At 42.6% G+C, this 19,861-nt stretch overlaps 1 protein-coding gene and 2 non-coding genes across 3 annotated transcripts in view; 1 reads left to right on the top strand and 2 right to left on the bottom strand.

Moving 5' to 3' along the window:
• The window catches only part of CLASP1 (cytoplasmic linker associated protein 1), a 303,536-nt gene that overhangs the window by 101,595 nt on the left and 182,080 nt on the right, over positions 1–19,861 (top strand). Inside the window, exons 3-7 of the mRNA XM_023514808.1 lie at positions 3,353–3,431; positions 4,896–4,999; positions 6,047–6,138; positions 9,151–9,226; positions 15,052–15,149. Of these exons, the coding sequence (XP_023370576.1) occupies positions 3,353–3,431; positions 4,896–4,999; positions 6,047–6,138; positions 9,151–9,226; positions 15,052–15,149 (449 nt within the window). The remainder of the gene's footprint in view (positions 1–3,352; positions 3,432–4,895; positions 5,000–6,046; positions 6,139–9,150; positions 9,227–15,051; positions 15,150–19,861) is intronic.
• On the bottom strand, positions 2,680–2,805 carry LOC111726278. Its single transcript, XR_002774087.1, has one exon. It is a non-coding gene; the product is annotated as a U4atac minor spliceosomal RNA (small nuclear RNA).
• LOC111726277 lies at positions 19,637–19,719 on the bottom strand. Its single transcript, XR_002774086.1, has one exon. It is a non-coding gene; the product is annotated as a small nucleolar RNA SNORD55/SNORD39 (small nucleolar RNA).

The raw sequence follows: 19,861 nt of genomic DNA, 5'->3' as shown, positions 1-19,861 counted from the left end.
AAAAAAAAAAAAGACAAAATACAACAAATTTAGTTAAGATCTCAATTGGCTTTTATTTGCAATTGTAGAATTGGGCATATATCTCATCTCATTCCATAAGTTAGGATTTAGTGCTTGGATGAACTAAGCAGAAGAGATTGGTTTTATAGACAGAAAAGGGCTGAAGAAAGCTGAAACAGAAAGCAAAATGGAGGATTGGGCCTTTCAGAGTTACTGTCCTTGAAAAGGTTAAAGTAGAGGGCACTTCTGTTTCATTCTGGCTAACACTAGCCTTTTTGGGATTTGGCTGTTATCTTCCTCTTTCTTGATTTCTTAGAAAATCAGATAAAGATCTTAGCTTGGATTTGGTGGTGTGGTACTTGAGCATGAGTGACTCCATTTTTGGTGTGGTCTGTTGGGCATAGAGCAAGAGCTCAGTCCAAACAAGTGGCCTCATATACATTTTCTTTAAGGATGGCTTAAGTGAAAATAATGATAATAAGTGCTGGGTGTGAGCCCTACCCTCTCCCTGCCTCTGCTGCTTCTCCCATGCTGTCTTCCACATGGTGGCCCCAGTGTCCTGTCTGAAGGGTCTGGCTCTCCATCACTCCCCCTTTACAGCCCTTCAGTTGGGAGTTCTCCCATGGCTTCCCAGCCACCCCCTTGCTCTGGCACTCCCCACCCCGGCAGCTGCTCTTACCTCTCTCTGGAGATCTTCTCCTTCTTGGGCATGAGGCTGGCTTTTCAAAATGTATCTTCATGCACTTTCTGGGATGCTCTCCTAGCCCATTCCATGTTGCCTTCAGAATCTTCCGTCAGCAGCTATCACCCCTGAAGGATACTAATGCAGCGACAGTGCCGTTATCATTAGGTGCATGTATAGTCCAGCCCTTACTGCGTGCCAGGCACTGGTTCAAGCACATGACACACACATTTTATTTAATCCTCATAACAACCCAGGAGGCAGCTGTTACGGTTCCCATTTGTCAGATGAGTGGATTAAAGCAGAGAAGTTTTACAGCTAATAATTAGCATGGCCTCCTGGACAAGGACTTTTTTCTGGATCCCCTTCTTCAGTAGGGAAATGGAAACCCAGGAGTAGGCCTCTAGCTGTGGAGATAAACATTGGTGGCTGAGAATCCCTTCCTTGCCTTGGCAGCTGTGACTGAGGATGAACTAAACTGTGTGCAGCCTTCCACCTCAGTTTCCTTACAAAGTCCGATTGTTCATTCAGCTGAGACTGGCATTCTGTCCTTTCCCATTGCCACCCTTGACCTCCTCTCCTATCCTGTTCTGTTCTTTGGGGGGTCAGGTGCATCTAATTCAGTCTTCCTGAGGAGTCTGCAGACTCCCCAGCTTTCCTGGGTAAGGCACTGTGAAACTTCACTGTGTCCTGACTTAGCTGGTGGTCCTTTACTGGTCAAGCCTCCCAGGTAAACTGCCACCCTGGAAAAGCTGTCTTCAGTAGTCCTCTTAAACCTTGGTCTTAAATGATCTAGGAAAGGATGGTTTGTAATGAATAGAAACCCCCACCTCCGACTGGCAGGGCAGATGTTTAAGATTTCTTCAGGCAAAAGCCAACTGCAATCAAGTCATGGGCTGCTCTTTTTCAAAAAAATAATCTTTATTTTTTATATTGGATTTACAGAGAAATTGCAAAGCTAGCCCAGAATGTCCTCACGTACCTTCATACCTAGTCTGCCTATTATTTCCTCTAACACTAGTGTAGCATATTTGTTACAATTAATGAACTGAACCAGTATTGATACATTATTATTAACTGAAGTCCATAGTGTATTCAGATTTCCTTATAGTTTTTGCCTATGGAAAAATGTCATTTTTGAGGGATGGGGTACTACTCATTAGGTGTTTTGTGAGATGCCGTGTTGGAATTTCTCTGATTTTTTCCCCCTCATGATTAGAGAGTGCTTATGGTTTCGTAGAGGACTAGCTTAAAGTATTGTTTTTATCACAGCAGGTCAAGTGTACTTGCTGCCAACATAATTGATGACTCTTGATGTTGACGGCGGATCATCTGGCTGCAGAAATGTTTGTCTCCAATGTGTGCTTACTTACTCCCCCCACTTCCGTACTGTATTCTTAGGAAGGAGGTCAGATTGTGGAGCATAATTCTCTTCAGCTAAAAAGTAAAGTCATTATTTTAAAGTGCGTTTATACCATTAAATCTACCCACTATGGAAATTTAAAAATTACTGTTTTTAATATTGTTAAGTAGCCAATCCTTTGCAAGGACAGTTTATGTATTACGACAGTTTATATATTATTGAGGGGGTTTGGATTCCTTCAGTTTTAAATGAGTATTTTTTCTAGCGGCAGAAGGCAGGGCCAGGAAGTAAACCAGGAATCAGAATCATTTGCCCCAGTCTTCCGTTTGAACCGTGTTTTGTGAAGCTACGTCAGTGAAAATTTTCGTGGTGTACCAGGAGGATTGTGAAACCCAAGTTCTTTAGATTGTGTTTGGGTTATTACGCCCAGATAAGCAACAAGTTGAGGGCTGAGAGTGAGTGAACCAACGGAGTTCGATTTTATAGATAAATGATTCCTCAAGAAAATACCTGGAGCTCAACCCGGTAAAAAAACACTTAAAGTTGGCGCGCCATCTATTGGCTAAGTGGAGTAACTTATTTTAGTTTTTAAGCTGATTTTGAACTCAAGCATCGGGAAAAAGAGATTTTTCTTTTTTCCAAAAATTGCACCAATATAAAGCAAAGCTCTAATTGATGCGAGCGTGTTGTGTAGGTGTTAGCAGTACTGCCCTCACTATGCGCTCATTGGACAGTAGCGCAACCCCAAGAAAAGGATGGTTAATCTGATTTGGCCTACCGCTGCAAGCAGGAAGCGCCAATACCAGGTTTGATTGTGGTGACTAATTCGCGAGCCCCGCCCTAGTCGTTCTAGAAACAACTGCACCTCTATTCATCACATCTCTCCACGCAAGCCGCCAACTCCTTGTTTTCGGAGGCTTGAAGGGTCCCAAAGCGGCTGCTCGTTTTTACCCAGAAGGCAGCGCGCCGGCCGCCCCAAATTTGCATACGCTCATCTCGCCGGGGCGGGGCCAACGGGGGCGGAGCTTCCGTAAGTGCTTTCGCTCCGCCGCAGGATTTGGTGTTAGTGTGTCTGCTCTTTATTTCTTTTTTTTCTCGCTCAGTATTTTCTTTTGTAACGGGGAACAGCTCTAATGCCAGAGCACTCTTCCTCGTGCTAAGCAGTTTATTCTTCTCAGTCGGCGTGCGCGCTTTGGGTTCTCGGACTGCGTCGGGGCCAGAAATGCAGGGGCGTCCTCAGAGCGAGTGGGCGGGAGCGATGCACTTTCGGCCGGCAGCTAACGGGCTCCTGGTGTTTCCTGTTGCAGGTGGTTCTTCTGGGCATGGACATCCTGTCCGCCCTAGTGACCCGTCTGCAGGATCGGTTCAAGGCGCAGATCGGCACAGGTGAGCTGTGGGCAAGTGTGGAGCGAACCCCGAGACTCTCCTTGCTTCACATCGCCCCGCGCCTTCCCTCATTCTCCCCAGTTACTCTGTTGAGCTGCAGTCAACCCTTTAGCCAGCTGTCCGGTATCCCCGCTTCACCTCCACCCCGCTATTGCTTCCCTCCTACTCCTCTCAAATAGCCCACCCTCCTCCTTCAGCCTTCTGTCATCTCCCAGGTGGGGCTGCCCCACCACCGCCTTCCCTCCTCTGCTGGGTTCACTCCAGCCCCACTAGCCTGTCTACACCTACCGGCATTTTACCCACCTCCCCACCGCCTTTCATAGCTTTTAGAGGGTTTCTCCCAACCTTTGTGTTCTAATATGAAATACTACCACCTGTTTTATTTTTTATGCATAGTTAGCCATCACCCTTTAGTGCTAACCAAATCATTTTTGTTATTGACTCTTGTAAAGAGAGGCGGTTTTCCAATGGGAAGTCCTGTAAAACCAAGCCACTTGTATTTTTCCCATATTATTTTTGGCATTACTGTTTTGACATTGATTGTAAATGCCATTACAGGTATGTAGTAAATACTCCTGTATGTCAGCAAAATGAAACAAAATCCTTAGTTTTGTAGATTTAGACACTTGTAAATTCCTGGCTTCTTGTATTATTTCATGATGGCAAACTAAACATCATATACTGTGAAACCGTTTCCTTATAGAATTTTTTGATTTACGTTGGTATGCATGTTTTTTTTTTTTCTGTTAACTTTTTGGTGTCTGTGCTCCTTTAGAAAAGGTGGTGAACTGTTTTTCCATTATGGCACTGAGTAACTCTCTCTGTAAATTCATTGATTTAAAAAAAAACTGGGTATTTTAATAGTGTCCTAAATTAGCTGAAGTATTCAGAGATATCTCTTGTAATAGAGGAAAGTAAGGTAACCTCTGCTTTCCAAGTGCCCTTGGAGCACTGGTGGGTCAGCCCCCATTTGGCTGTATGAGGGGACAGGAAAGAGCTGGGCTCTGTCTGATAATCTGGGTGTGATAGAAAGTTAAAAATTCACACTATTTTTGAAACACAGATTCATCCAAAGTGCCTGCCCCTTTTATCCAAAAAGAAATGTGCTAGAGCACTTCTCTTTTTCTTTTAACCAAAAATTTTCCTTTGTGTTGACTCTTTTCTGCCATGATCTTCTGTTATATTAGCTTACAAGCATGTTGGGAGCTGGCTGGAGGAAAATGAATTAAGGATGAAGACAATTAGTATGTGTCTTTCCATGCAAAGGATTTCGTAGATTGATGTGGTGACTTTCATGGATTTCAGCACGGAAGGGAGAGCCATGAGCAAGGATGGGTGGTTTTACAGGAAGGTGCATCATTTAGGCCAGGATTTTTTCTTTCCAGTTAATTGAAATGGCAACGTTTGGTGACCACAGTCCCCCAAGTAGGCTTTCATTTGATCCATTTGCATTTTGATTTTCAGTTCTGCCAAGTCTAATAGACAGACTAGGAGATGCTAAAGATTCTGTGAGGGAGCAAGACCAAACTCTGCTGCTAAAGATCATGGATCAAGCTGCTAATCCCCAGGTAGGATGAGAGAAGAGTTCTGGGTCCATCTGCGGGGCGGGGCGGGCTATGCATATGTACTTGTGTCAAAAGTGTGTGACTTCATAGATTTAGTTTTTTTTAAACTAAGGTATTATAGATGAATATTTTTGTAATATTTAGTCTGCCCTCCAAAGACAAGGTGAAAGTATAATGTGAAAAAATAAGGTAGCTTTAATATGGGTATTGAATAAGTTAGTGGATTTAGCATGGTTGGTTTTAATTGGACTCTGGCTCATTTGTGTAACTTACTCTCCATTACTATGAAAAAAGGCACCTGTGGCATCTGAGGGTCAAAGGGGTTGGCTGGAGCCTCGGTTCCTGCCTACTTGTGAGCTAGGGATGCTGGGGTAGACTGACCATACCCCTGCCTTCCAGGGTCTCACTGTCTATTGTTGGGGGAGGGATGGTTAGACAGAGCAGAGGGCAGCGCAAATGATCTTTGTTGGACAAGTCATGTGCTCTCTTTCCTCACCCATAAAATGAGGGTTATTATACCTGCCTTTCAAGGTTGTTGGGAGAATTATATAAATAAATAGATTTTGAAAATTTGATATACGTCATTGTTTTCCAATATGCACTTTTTTGGGGGGGGGGGACAGAGTCTCACTGTTGTCTTGGGTAGAGTGCAGTAGTGTCTTCGTAGCTCTTCGTAGCTCACTGTAATCTCAAACTCCTGTGCTCAAGTGATCCTCCTGCCTCAGCCTTCCAAGTAGCTCTGACTATAGGCATGGGCCAGGGCACCCAGCTACTTTTAATATTTTTAGTAGAGATGGGTTTTGCTCTTGTTTAGGCTGTTCTTGACCTCCTGAACTCAAGTAGTCATCCTGCCTTGCTTTCCCAGAGTTCCGGGACTACAGGTATGAGGCATCATGTCCAGCCTCTAATACGCTCTTGAGAGGACCAAATGGGTGGGTAGAAGATGGGATTAATTTGGCATCTGTTAAGAAGCTCCCCTTCTATTGATCCCTTACTAAGTGAGGGCTGCAGAAGTCTTCTCTGTTTTCATTTGCTCTTTGTCATCTGCAGTACGTATGGGACAGAATGCTTGGAGGCTTCAAACACAAGAATTTCCGTACTCGAGAAGGCATCTGTCTCTGCCTTATTGCAACACTGAATGCGTAAGTCTGGGATGAACCTGAATTAAAAAAAAATTTTACTTTGAAAATTGGAGCTATATAGGAAGTTGTAAGGAAATGTAGGGGGAAGCCCCATGACTCCTTTACCCACCCTTCCCCAGTATTAACATCTTTGACATTGATACTTTTCCAGAGCTTAGTCACATTTCTCCAGTTGAACACACACATGTATATACAACTGCACCATCATGGTAAGACTCCCTCTTGCTGCCTCTATAACCACCCCTGAGCCCTGGCAACCACCAATTTGTTCCCTGTCCTTGTGATTTTTGTCATTTTAAAAATGTCATGTAGGCTTAGTGCCTGTAGCTTAGCAGTTAGGGCACCAGCCACATAACACCAGAGGTGGCGAGTTCGAACTTGGCCTGGGCCAGCTAAGCAAAAATGGCAACTACAATAAAAAAATAGCCAGGCATTGTGGTGGGTGCCTGCAGCCCCAGCTACTTGGGAGGCTGAGGCAAGAGAATTGCTTAAGCCCAAGAGTTTGAGGTTGTTGTGATGCCATAGCACTCTACCAAGGGCCACATAGTGAGATTAGTGAGATTTTGAGATTATACTTTTTTTCAGCATAATTCCCTTGAGGCTCCATGTATGTTGTTAGCCATAATAGTACATTGCTGAGTAGAATTCCATGGGAAAAGATGGTTTTGTTTATCCATTCACTTGTTAGAGAACGTTTGGGTTATTTCTAGTTTGGACTATTATGAATGAAGCTGCTATGATCATGCATGTACGGATTTGTGCATGAACATAAAATTTCTTCTCTTGGATCAGTGCCCAAGAGCACAATTGCTGGGTCATTTGGTAAGCCCATTTTTGGTTTTGAAAGAAACTGCTAAATTGTTTTTTTTGGAGATGTCTGTACCATTTTATGTTTCTACCAGCAATGTATGAATGATCCATTTTCTTCATATCCTTGCTAGGTGTTGGATGTTATCACTGTTTTTTATTTTAGCTATTTTAATTTATGTAGTAATAACTCATTGTACTGTTTTTTGTTTGTTTGTTTGTTTGTTTTGTTTTGTTTTTTTGAGACAGTCTCAAGCTGTCATTTTGGGTAGAGTGCTGTGGCATCATAGTTCACAGCCACCTCCAACTCTTGGGTTTAAGCATTCCTCTTGCCTCAGTTGTTCTATTTTTAGTAGATACAGGGTCTTGCTTTTGCTCAGGCTGGTCTCAAACTCGTGAATTCAAGCTATCCACTTACTTTGGTCTCCCAGAGTACTAGGATTATGGGCGTGAGCCACCATGCCTGACCGCTTATTGTGGTTTTAATTTGTATTTCTCCAATGGCTATTGATGTTAAATATCTTTTCATGTGCTTATTTGCAGGAGAAGCTTTTTGTTTGAGGGGGGAGGCAAAGTCTCACTCTGTTGCCTCAGCTAGAGTGCTGTGGTGTCAGCCTAACTCACAGCAACCTCATTCTTGGGTTCAAGCATCCTCCTGCCTCAGCCTCCAGAGTAGCTGGAATTATAGGTGCCCACCACAATGCCCAGCTAATTTTTCTATTTTTTCAGTAGAGATTGGGTGGGTCTTACTTTGCTCAGGCTGGTCTTGAACTCCTAACCTCAAGTGATCTTCCTGATAGAGCCTCCTAGAGTGCTGGGATTATAAGTGTGAGCCACCACAGCCAGCCAGGATAGGCTTTTTCAAAATTAGAAATGTCAAGTTACTTTTTCAGATGAGACAGTTATATCAGAAAAATTTACTAAGTATAAAAATAGCATTATAATTCTGCCACCTTTACATAATCACTGTTAATTTTTGATGTGTTTTATTCTAGTCTGAATATTATTAGATTATATTATTTTGAAAAACAATTGAGATTATAGTATTTATATTGCTTTGTACATTTTTTAAAAATGATCTTTTGATGCCATTAAGTTTGACTATATGTGGCTGAAGTTTTAAAAAAAAGTTTGTGGCCTTCAATGACATCAGTTTCAGTTCTAGGAATTTATATTAAGGAAATAGATTAACCAAGTTGTTTTTTTGTTTGTTTGTTTTTTGAGACAGTCTCACTTTGTCATCCTCTGTAGAGTGCTGTGGTGTCACAGCTCACAGCAGCCTCAAACTTCTTGGGCTTAAGCAATTCTCTTGCCTCAGCCTCCCAAGTAGCTAGGACTACCAGCACCTGCCACAATGCCCGGCTATTTTTTTGTTGCAATTGTCATTGTTGTTTATCTGGCCTGGGCTGGGTTCGAACCCGCCAGCCTAGGTATATGTAGCTGGTGCCTTAACCACTGTGCTACAGGTGCCAGGTCTAACCACGTGGTTTTTATTCACAAAGAATTTTGTGACTGTATCAGTTGTGATGGTAAAAAGTTGTATATACAGGGAATCCTTGGGTTAGAGTGAGATTGTAAGGTTCATAAGTGCGAGTTATATACCAGTCAGATGTTTGTAACTCAGACACTTACTGCAATAGTCTCTGTTTGTGTGAGTTATAGGTAAGTTGGAGTTAGTAACTTGGGGACTGCATGTAACTTAAATGTTCCCAGTAGAGCAGTGCTTAGCTCGGGTTCTCTGCTGCAATTATTTGATTAGTCTTTTCATCCAGCAGCATTAACGGAACATTCTCTGTGGCAGGAAGCTGTGCCCACCCAGCACACAGGGAGGATTCAGTGAGGGCCCTCCAGGGACTTGCATTTGAGTTGGTAGTGACAAAACACAAATGTGGAGACAGCCTTTGTGAGGCCAGCAAGACCCTGGGGGTGGGTGGGGTTTCGGCTCATCCTTAAAGGAGTAGGGCTAGATTGGAGAGAGCCCTGGAAGCGAGAAGGAAGACTTGTGCTCAGAAGCTACTGAAGGTTTTGAACTCTGAACAAAGGGGCCATCAGGGCATATTTGCTTTGGAACAAGCATGGACGGAATGGAGGGAGCCTTGATGTGAGGTGGTGCTGGGTCCTGGGGAGGCAGAGGAAGGGTGGTTGTGTGCAGAGGTATCTTTCTTACCTTTGTTCGTAAAAATAAAGCACTCTTTTTGTTTTCAGATCTGGAGCACATACTTTAACACTAAGCAAAATTGTGCCACATATATGCAACTTACTTGGAGATCCAAACAGCCAGGTGAGTGAAAAACAAAAGTGCTAGGAGGGGGGAAATCATTGCTTATAGACTGTTCAGTGCGTTTTGGTGTTATGTGTATGGCAGAGATGGAGGTGGGACTTTAATTATCTTTGTAGAACTCTGATTGTTAAATATATTAGCTATCCATTAGCACCTGTGAAGTATCGTTGGTAAGTGTGGACACTCCATCCTCCTCTGTATATAGGGCTGGGCATCACTAGCCTATAAATTGAGGACATTTAGACCAGTTCCCAGTATAAGACCACTCTGTTCACCTTCTCTGCAGGTTACCCTCACCAGAGGGTTGGGTATGGGGGGGAGAGAATCTGCTGAGTGAGGTCAACCTGTGTTTCCTGTTTGGCGAGGGAGTGATTGGAAGGGGGGCCTGAGGAACTTTCTGAGGTGATGGAAATGTTTTACATTTTGCTTTGGGTTGAGGCTACGTTGGTGTGTATATCAGTGTGGAAACTCCATGAACTGAACCCTTAAGAACTGTGCTTGTTATCTTATGCACATTTTACCTAAATTATAAACAAAAGAACCTATCACTTTTTTGGTGTGGGGTGGTCATCTGATCTGTGAGTGGTTACCAGGCCCTTCACAGTGTTTTCCAAGTCTGGGCTGCAGGAGCACCAGCTTGCTCTCCCAGTTCACATCTGTCTCTGACCCAGAGTCATTTTTATTATGTTAGTTCATATGAACTGATAGGAAAGAAGCTTTGTTAAATAAGGGGATGGGAAATGGAGGAGTAATTTACAAAAGAAATGCACGTGGCCAACAGTCATCTAGTGAAATCTTGATTGGTGATTGCTAAGCTACCTTCCCAAGAGGTTGTGTCCGGCTTGCCTTCCAGATGCCCCTGGGTCCCTCTGAATGTGTCCCTGCCATGCTGTGACCCTTCACTTGCTCTCATCTTCCCTTCTTTCTGGCAGTTGTGCCCCCCGCCCCAATGCCACATCCCTCTCATCTCCCTTGCTTGTTCTGCTTTCTTTCTACTAATCCTCTCATTCAGCCCTTGTTGAAAATATCTAGCATTGGAAATAAAATTTTTAGATATTTTAATTTATTGCATTATGCTTTATGTCCAATAATAAAGTAAAAAGGATTTTTAGAAAAAGACTCTAAATTACCAAATAGATTATTTTGCCCTATCCCCTTTTGATCTTGTTTCTTTCTTTTTGTTTTCTATGGCAACAGTCCTTTATAAAAGCCACTTTGAGACTTTGGCTGCTGCCACATGGCATCCTTTAGTAGAGCAGATAAGCCTGTTTGGTGAGGTGAGTTGTTCCTAGTTCAGACACTGGCACTGTCCAGACAGGTGATATGAGTCTTCACATGGGGCCTGTGGAGTCCCTTGAAGGGTCTGTAGTGGAGGGTTCGCTTCCCAAGTGTGCTTAAGTTGTGGAGGCAACACAAATCACAGAGCAGACAGACGTCGTCCAGGGTGCAGTTTAAGGACTGCATTGTGTAGAGTCTGGCTGGGTGCGGGGGAGATGCTCCATTGCAGCACGCTGCCATGTGCCACACTGGAGTGCTTTTCACATGTTCTTTATTCTGTCCCCTTTCTCTGTCCCCCTTTTATTCCACATACATTTACTGAGCGCTTATGCTACGGGCCTACCTTGTCTTTGTGGATATTGGGCTTTTGGGGAAAAGGGTGAGATTGGTAACTTGATTTTGTTTTACTGCCTCCAGTTTAGTTTCTGTTACTGAGGTGGACAGCATCCTCTAGAGGAGGAAACTTCTCATTACCGTAGGGCCCTATACCTCAGTATTCCCTGCCTGAAACAGCACAGATTCTTTGTAGACTTCGAGAGACATTGGAAATGAAGTGTTAAGAACATTTCAAATTTTGCGGCAGTTATCTTTTCATCTTGAAGCTATTCTGATGTCTGATTCGTCACAGATTTTCTTCTCTGAAGTTTTCTACTAGGGGAACCTCAAGAGCACTTAGAAGTTTTCTAAAAATTTTGTGTAAAGATTGTGTATTGAGTCTGGGTGCGGTGGCTCATGCCTGTAATCTGGCACTATTGGGAGGCCAAGGCAGGTGGATTGTTTGAGCCTAGGAGTTTGAGACTAGACTGAGCAAAAGTGAGCCCCCGTCTCTAAAGAATAGCCGGGCATTGTGGCAGGTGCCTGTGGTTCCAACTACTTGGGAGACTGAGACAAGAGAATTAATTGAGCCGAAGAGTTTGAGATTGCTGTGAGCTGTGATGCTACGGTATTCTACAAATGGTGACAGGTAAGACTCTGTCTTAAAAAAAAAAATTCTGTATAGGGAGACTAATCTTTTTTTGTGTTGGGCTGCTTCCTGATTTGACTTTTTTCTTTTAAATCTAGAAAAAGAGTTAACTCATAAGTCATAAGTTCTGTTTTGGAATTTTAATAGGGTTTTCTTTGTTTTTGAAGTAGCACATATTATATTTTAGATGGTCAGCGCAAGTCCCCACATTCTGAAAATAACTGATACAATTGTTTAAGAGTTTGATGTAGCCTTAAGTGTTGAAAAGTTTAACATACCATTTTAAAGCTGCCCAAAGGCAGAGTATGATTAAAAACTTGAGCCCACCTAGTGCAGTGCAAGAAGCCTAGATTAAAGACATAGGGCCTGGCTTTGAATTTAACAGCCAGCTGAACTTGGGAGGTGCTTGGTTCTAGATCCTCAGTTTCCCCTTTAAAGTGAGGTGCATTAGTAAGAGCCTTGCTCCCCAGTCATGTTGAGAGTGCTTTGAGGGTCCCTAACATTGCTGGTGTGACCTGTTGGTCCAAGTGAAAGACCTTTGGGAGGGCCAAGTTACTCAGTAGTCTCCTTATAGGCTGAGATGGTCATTTCATTTGCAGAAATCACACACCTGCCATGTGCCAGTGAGTTTCTGGGAAACTCAGATGTATTGTGTTTTAAATATTTTAGAATAGTATTAGTGTCTTGAGATATATTTAGATTTGGCATAGCCATTCTTTTCTTTTTCTTTTCTTTGAGACAGAGTCTCATTTTATTGCTCTCAGTAGAGGGCTGTGACATCATAGCTCACAGCAACCTTAAACTCCTGGGCTTTAGCGATTCTCTTGCCTCAACCTCCCAAGTAGCTGGGACTACAGGCACCTGCCACAATACCTGGCTATTTTTGGTTGTGGTTGTCATTGTTGTTTGGCAGGCCTGGGCTGGGTTTGAAACCTGCCAGCTCTGGTATATGTGGCTGGCACCCTAGCTGCTGAGCTACAGTCACTGAGCCAGCCTTTTCTTGTGCCAAACATTGACAGCCCCAGTGTACGCTATACACATACTGCCACATACCGGAAATTAGTTTTATTACCACAACTCAAGTGCTTCTGGACTATTAATCTGTAGTAATAATGCAACTTAAAAACAAGGGTAGTTGGGTGGTGCCTGTAGCTCAAGGAGTAGGGCACCGGTCCCATATACTGGAGGTGGGAGGTTCAAACCTGGCCCCGGTCAAAAACTGCAAAAAAAAAAAAGAGTAGTACATTTAAGACAGGTCTCCGTCCCCTTTCATTAAACTTGACCTAAATCTTAAAAAAAAAAAAAGTAGTACATTTAAATGAAATAGCATCTTACTGCTCTGTAATGTCATAAAGATTTTATAATTTTTCTTCATTTCTTTTAATGAAGAAACAAGGAGATAAAGTACTAATACAGTTTTTTTTAATAGAATAGAAAATATGTGATTTGTTTAAAATGTTTCATTAATCAAAAGACAAAAATCAAGTTACCTCTTCCTGCCTGGTATCTTTATTAGTGATTGTGCTTTCTGTGCCAGGAACCCCCAGGTCTTGACTGGGAGTTTGGAGCCAGTAGTGGTGGTACAGCACAGTTGAATCCAGGCCTCTGTGCCTCTGCTTTTGAGGAGGTTGTTTTGTTCCTCTGGTGCCCCATCTGGAAAATGAGGTTGGTGTTCTATGGCTGGCTTTCCATACTTCATAGTAGACAGGATTTATAGCTAGTGTGTTCCAAAGTGAGCACTCTGAGAATAATCCCTACGTTCACATCTGCCTTAGGAGGGCTTTATCAGCACATATATTTGCATGCCCAGACACACACATATGTACACACTCAATCTACATCTCCCAGAAATCTCTTGGGCCTGGAAATTCTGCCCTCTCTTCCCTGATACTAATCAAATCACTCGTTCTTCCCTTCGGGTGTGTATACAGGTTGCATGCGCTTTTGCCTTTGTTTTAATTTTTCATTAGTCTTTCTGACTAGTGTTTAAATCTCAAAGGTTGAGACTGTAACTTGTTCTTTTTTATAGTCCCAGACACCATGTAGTTATTTGAATGATTTTCCCTTCTTTGTTGTTTAAGACAGAAAAGACACTGTCCAGTCCGTGTGGGTGCTGCACGATATAGTGGTCAGTCTCCAGCTCTGTGTTTCTCTATAGTGATTGTATGGAGAATCCTTCTCAGAATGGCCCATAGATGCCTGAAGTATGTGGGTTAGGATGCTTTTTGGCCACAAGTTAACTGAAAACCACTCAAAATTGTTAGAGGAGTGGAGAAATGTATTGTTTTGTGCTATGTGGGATTCTGGAGTAGAAAGGTAGGTAACACTTGATAGCTCAGTGTTACCTCAGTGATACCTTCAGAGACTTGGAGTCTCGGCTGTGTCAGCTGGTAGGCTTTGTCCTAGGCAGCTCTCCTCACAGCACAGCACTGGTGTAGCCCCAGTACGTGTGCAGCCAGCCTGGTTTTGAAAAGATAATCCATCCTCGCTCTTAAGTCATACTTTATGCTACTTTCTTAGTCCGTCTTTGTGTCTGGCTGTAGGGGCATACTGCTGCTTTCCCTGAAGCATGTCCTGTGCATGTCTGCTTTCCTGCTGTGTCACGTTTGGAACCTGTCTCATTCCAGTTCCACCTGGACCTGGTGAAATGCTGTCCTTCCAAGCACAATTCACTGATTTCCGCCTTGTCCACAGGCATTCCTTGATATCCCCTGGTATGGTTTTTTCCCCCTTTAAACTATGTGAGCTCTTTGAGCTCTTGAATAACATTCATTGCATCCTGTGCTGTATGAAATGTAGAATTTTTTTTTTTTTTTTTTTTTTTAAGACAGAGCCTCAAGCTGTCCCCCTGGGTAGAGTGCCGTTCACAGCAACCTCCAACTCCTGGGCTCAAGCGAGTCTCCTGCCTCCGCCTCCCAAGTTGCTGGGACCACAGGCGCCTGCCACAACGCTTGGCTATTTTTTGGTTACAGCAATCGTTGTTGTTTGGCGGGCCCGGGCTGGATTCGAACCTGCCACCTTAGGTGTATGTGGCTGGCGCCTTAGCCACTTGAGTCACAGGCACCGAGCCTGGAATGTAGAATTTAAGGGTTTTTTCCATCTCCTTTTTAGGGCCAGTAGCTTCTTAAACATGGGGTGGTCACCTGTAGTACCCATCTTTGTTGCTCCTTATTTGTTTAATTGACTTAAATCCAGAATGTTTTAAATGGTGTCTTAATTTTAGTTTAATTCACTTATTTGTAGTGTAGTTTTCTGTGTTGGAGAGATGGTCTGAAAATTTCAGTTTCTTGAAATTTTCATAAAGAACGAAAAGAACTAAGGTGTATGGACTTTTAACATATATATAGAGGTGGAGACCTACATTATTTCTAACCTTTGGCATTGTATCAGCAGGGTGAAAGTGTCAAATAAGGTTTTGTGTAGATGAATACATTCCTACATATATACAAATGTATATAAAGGAATGTACTGAGGGTTGCACTGGTAAATTTGTGATAAATTGGGGTGGTGTGTGGCCTGCTGTGTCCCAGGAGAAAGCACTTGGTAATGATACAGAGCCTAAGATCTCTTCTTTTATATCTAGGTACGAGATGTGGCGATAAACAGCTTAGTGGAAATTTACAGACATGTAGGAGAACGTGTGAGGGCAGATCTCAGTAAGAAAGGATTGCCACAGTCCCGGTGAGTTCAGACATTTTTCTTTCTTCTGCTCTCTCCTCCCTACTCTTTTTCCGTTAACATCTTGATTTTTCTATTGTGGTAATTTTATGCAAAGACTATATGGCTAAGGGTGGTGGTTGGAGATCTTGTCTAGATGACAACCTCAGGGGTCCCCTCCCTTTCCTCACCCAGACATCTGGCCAGGTTTTAGGCTACGTACTGATGTTAGAAGGACATTTAAAAATGAGTAGTGTTGAAAAACTCAGCATTCTCCTTGTTTGTATGGGTCTGCGGCTATGATTCCGGAATCTATACACAGAACTTAGTATTGTGGGTGCTTAGAATTTGTTTGAATGGAGCCATCCCAGAATGAGTATGGATAGAAATTCATAAGTCATAATTCTGGAAAACATTTTTGACATGTTAGTTTTCTGTTTAGTCATTTCATTCTTAATGTATAGAAGCCAATACAATGGGATCAGTGTCTCATTAGATTCAAGACAACTTGAATCTACAAATATTTCTTTGTTTTAGTCAAAATTGAAAAAAATTTATGTAGTAATTGGATATCTATAATTTTAATTATGATAGAGAAACCTAACACAAAATGAATTCTAAATGTTATCCAGCCTCACATGAAAGTGATGTGAAAATTGTAGAGTGAACTCACGGGGCTGCTTGTCTGAATCTGTCATTGTGTCCATGAAAACAGCAGAGGCCCAGAGACATGAAGTAACTTTTGAGAGATTATACAGCTAGTAAGAGTCAGAGCTAATCTCAAAACCCTGTCCTTCTGACTTGCCTTTTCATTTTTTTTACCCTGTTTTACAAAAGTTCATAGAGTACTAGGTGTCTACAAATGGGGTAGAATGTTGAAATACATAGGCGTCATCTATCTTTTTGTTTTGTTTTGTTTTGTTTTTGAGATAAAGTCTTTGTTGCTCTCAGCAGAGTGCTGTGGCATCATAGCTTGCAGCAACCTCAAATACTTGGGTTCAAGGGACCCTCCTGTCTCAAGCCGCCTGAGTATCTGGGACTACAGGCATCTACCATAACACCTAGCTATTTTTAGAGATAGGGTCTTATTCTTGCTTAGTCTGATCTTGAACTCATAAGCTCAAGCAGTCTACCTGCCTTGGCCTCCCAGAGGGCTGGATTTATAGGCGAGAGCTGCTGCGCCTGGTCTAGGAGTCATTTGTCTTGATGTCTCTCAGACAGTTACAATGGAAATGGGCCCTACCTCCTTAAGTAGGGGCTCCACGAGCAGGTGAGAGGGTTGTGTTTTCTTGTTGTAGAGACTTGATTCCATTGTTACTCTCACCATGGCCCCTGTGTTATGTACAAGAAGATTAGATGGAAATAAAATGAATTCTTCTATTTTTTACAAAGGATAATCTGTGAGAATTTTTTTATTCCTGTGTTTTATGAATCTCAGTTTTCGCATCTTTAAATATATGGTGAAAATAATTGGGAAAAAAGCAGACAACAATACTAAACAGTCTATTAGGGAAAACTGGAGGGTGCAGATGAGCTGGAAAGGCAGGGGCTTGAGGGAGAGGATAGGTGAATGACGAAGTCACCACTGTTTTGGGGAAAACAGGTTGTTAACGCAAAACCCTTGTCTGCTCCAGGGGTGGCTTCACAACATGCTGTGTAGCTCATAGGGGGCCCAGGCCATGAACCCAAACATCTAGCAGAGTTTCTGTCTTAGCAGTCGGCTTCTGTGTATTCCAAGAAGGTAACCACAACACTGGGAGAGTGGGGAAATGACAAGGTGAACGTGGGGATCTAGAGAAGTGAGTGCAAGAAAGAGGTAGCACAGCAGGTCTGAGACTGCTGTTCTCAGAAAGGCCTGCTCACAAGAGATGCTGTCCCTGCTCAGTGCTGGGAGATTAAATATGGCCTGTGTGACTCCACCAGGATTGACTCCAGGAAGCAGGCGCTTTTCCCCTTTGTATCCTTTTGGTGTAGTAAATCACAGCTGTGAGTATGACTGCTGAATCCTGTGTTTTCCTAATGAACCATTAAACCCAGAGGTTCCTAGAGACCTCCCACACTGTGGGTGATTTAGATGAAGTCTCAGAGGCATCCATGCCAGAGCTGGAGTTGAAGCCACCTTTTCCATTCTCCCAGTCATGTGTTTCATGTTTTCTTACTGTGACCTCCTTTGGGGAGGCCAAGGAGATGGATCGCCAGAGCTCAGGTCGTCTTCTTCGAGACTAGCCTGAGCAAGAGTGAGACCCTGTCTCTACTAAAATAGAAAAACTAGCTGGGTGTTGTAGTGGGTGCCTGTAGTCTCAGTTACTAGGGTGGCTGAGGCAAGAGGATCACTTGAGTCCAGGAGTTTGAGGTGGTTGTGAGCTATGGCACAGTGGCACTCTACTCAGGGCAGCAGATTGAGACTGTCTCAAAAACAAAATTGAAATTAACAAAGGTGCCACACAAGTGCTTGGGCCTCTGAATAGGAATAAGGGATGTCTCAGGTTACCTAAAATCCATCCTACAAATGTTAGACTAAAATGGAGAGGAAGGATGGTGGTTCTAGAGAAATTAACCCTCACCCTTCTTGTTCATATTAGAAAACTCTGACAGACACAAGTGCTTGGAGAACTAGGCTGTACTTCGAAACGAAGTGGAAAATTCCTGTTTCTTTGTATTTATTATAAGTTACCTAAGTTGTAGCACTCTGAGGGGTGGGGGAATATGCTCAGGTGGAATGGGGCTTTTAGGTATCAGAGAAATTCATTATCTGCTATAATATGCTTCAGCATAGGTGACTAGATTACCTGAATGTTGGGGATTTCTTCTGTCATTATTGGTATTTTACTTACTTTATGAGATTTGTAGATTTTTTTAATTTAGTAATATCCCATAGGACTAAAAAACATTGTAGAATTTGGTTAATAGTTTCCAAAACTTGTATTTAGTCCTGAATAAAAATGTCATTTGAGAGTTTATTTACTAAGTGCTTTCAGAAGAATAAGATTAATTATATCTCCAATAAATACTTGATGAGAATGTCTTAATATCACAAGCTCAGCTAAATCTCTTAAGTAACAAGAGTAGGAAACTTAATTTGAGCATCAATTTTCCTTTTTTTTTTTTTTGTAGTGAGAGTCTCACTTTGTTGCCCTCTGTAGAATGCCATGGCATCACACAGCTCTCAGCGACCTCCAACTCCCGGGTTTAGGCGATTCTCTTGCCTCAGCCTCTCAAGTAGCTGGGACTACAGGCACCTGCCACAACGCCCAGCTATTTTTTTGTTGCAATTTGGCCGGGGCCGGGTTTGAACCCGCCACCCTCAGTATATGGGGCTGGCGCTCTACCCACTGAGCCACAGGTGCCACCCCTTGAGCAGCAGTTTTCTTTGTTCATTTTATAGTTGGGAAAGGGATGTGTACATTAACCAGCTTCACTTTGATGGAGCTAGAATTAGGGTTTGGGCCCATGTGTTTAGATATTTTAGTTATTTAAGTCTTGTGTAGTGGCTAAAATCATATTAGGCTAATATAATGAAGGTAGTCAACAAAATTTTCATGTTAAAGGGTTCTCCCCCCCATGGATCTCTGAATAAGGCCCTAGAGCAGTGGTTCTCAACCTGGGGGTCGTGACCCGAAGGAACTGTGTTAAAGGGCCTAGGCATTAGGAGGGTTGAGAACCACTGCCCTAGAGGCATGGACTGTTTGACCACTTCACATTGTTTTACATATGTTATTTTCACAGTTCACATACATATACATGTGTTCAGAAAGTACATAATTAACTTTGTGTCATATCACATAATCTTGTGAAAATGTAAATCACCTGTACCTCTGGTACTTTGCTTTCAGTATTTGACATTCACTCTCAACCCATTGAATCTTCTGGAAACTATTTTTAGTCAATATGGCATATCTTCAGTTTGTGAAGTTTTGGAAGAAAACTCACTGATGTTAAATTTCTTCTGGAACCATCATTTTGGAACCAAGCTTTTAAAAAGTGGCAGCTTTAAACCTGAAGATAATGTAACTTAAAGAGAGAGCTGATACGTACTAGATGTAATCTGATTATAATTTGGTACCTTACATTGTTAATAGGTTTCATAATACTTGATTTAAAAAATTTATAAACAGTGCTTAGGTATATTACCTAATGATTGTTTTGGAAAGGGAAAATTTAAAATGGGTACATTTAAAGTTTTTTTTTTTCTTCTTTTTTTTGAGACAGAGCCTCAAGCTGTTGCCCTGGGTAGAGTGCTGTGGCATCACAGCTCACAGCAACCTCCAAGTCTGGGGCTTAAGCAATTCTCTTGCCTCAGCCTCCCAAGTAACTGGGACTACAGGTGCCTGCCCCAGAGCCCAGCCGTTATTTGGTTGTAGTTGTCATTGCTATTTGGCAGGCCTGGGCTGGATTTGAACCCTCCAGCTCTGGTATATGTGGCCAGCACCTTAGCTGCTTGAGCTATAGGTGCTAAGCCAAATACTGTTAAAGTTTAAAAAAAATTCTATTATTTTCCTTTAAATTTTTTTTTTGCCTTTGGCTTTTTAAGGTTGGCTTCTCTACTGGGCCAGACTCTAGAGTCTGCAGCATTACTGATGTGTCATCATACACACTTGTTTATTTATTTATTTGAGATAGAGCCTCAAGCTATCCCCCTGGGTAGAGTGCTGTGGCATCACAACTCACAGCAACCTCCAACTCTTGGGCTTAAGCGAGTCTCCTGCCTCAGCCTCCCAAGTAGCTGGGACCACAGG

This window comes from Otolemur garnettii, unplaced genomic scaffold (assembly GCF_000181295.1).
Source record: "Otolemur garnettii isolate 467f Iridium unplaced genomic scaffold, OtoGar3 scaffold00059, whole genome shotgun sequence".
In the NCBI taxonomy this organism is placed as follows: Eukaryota; Metazoa; Chordata; class Mammalia; order Primates; family Galagidae; genus Otolemur; species Otolemur garnettii.
Note: the sequence above shows the minus strand (reverse complement) of the source record. Positions and strands in the feature narration are given on the sequence as shown.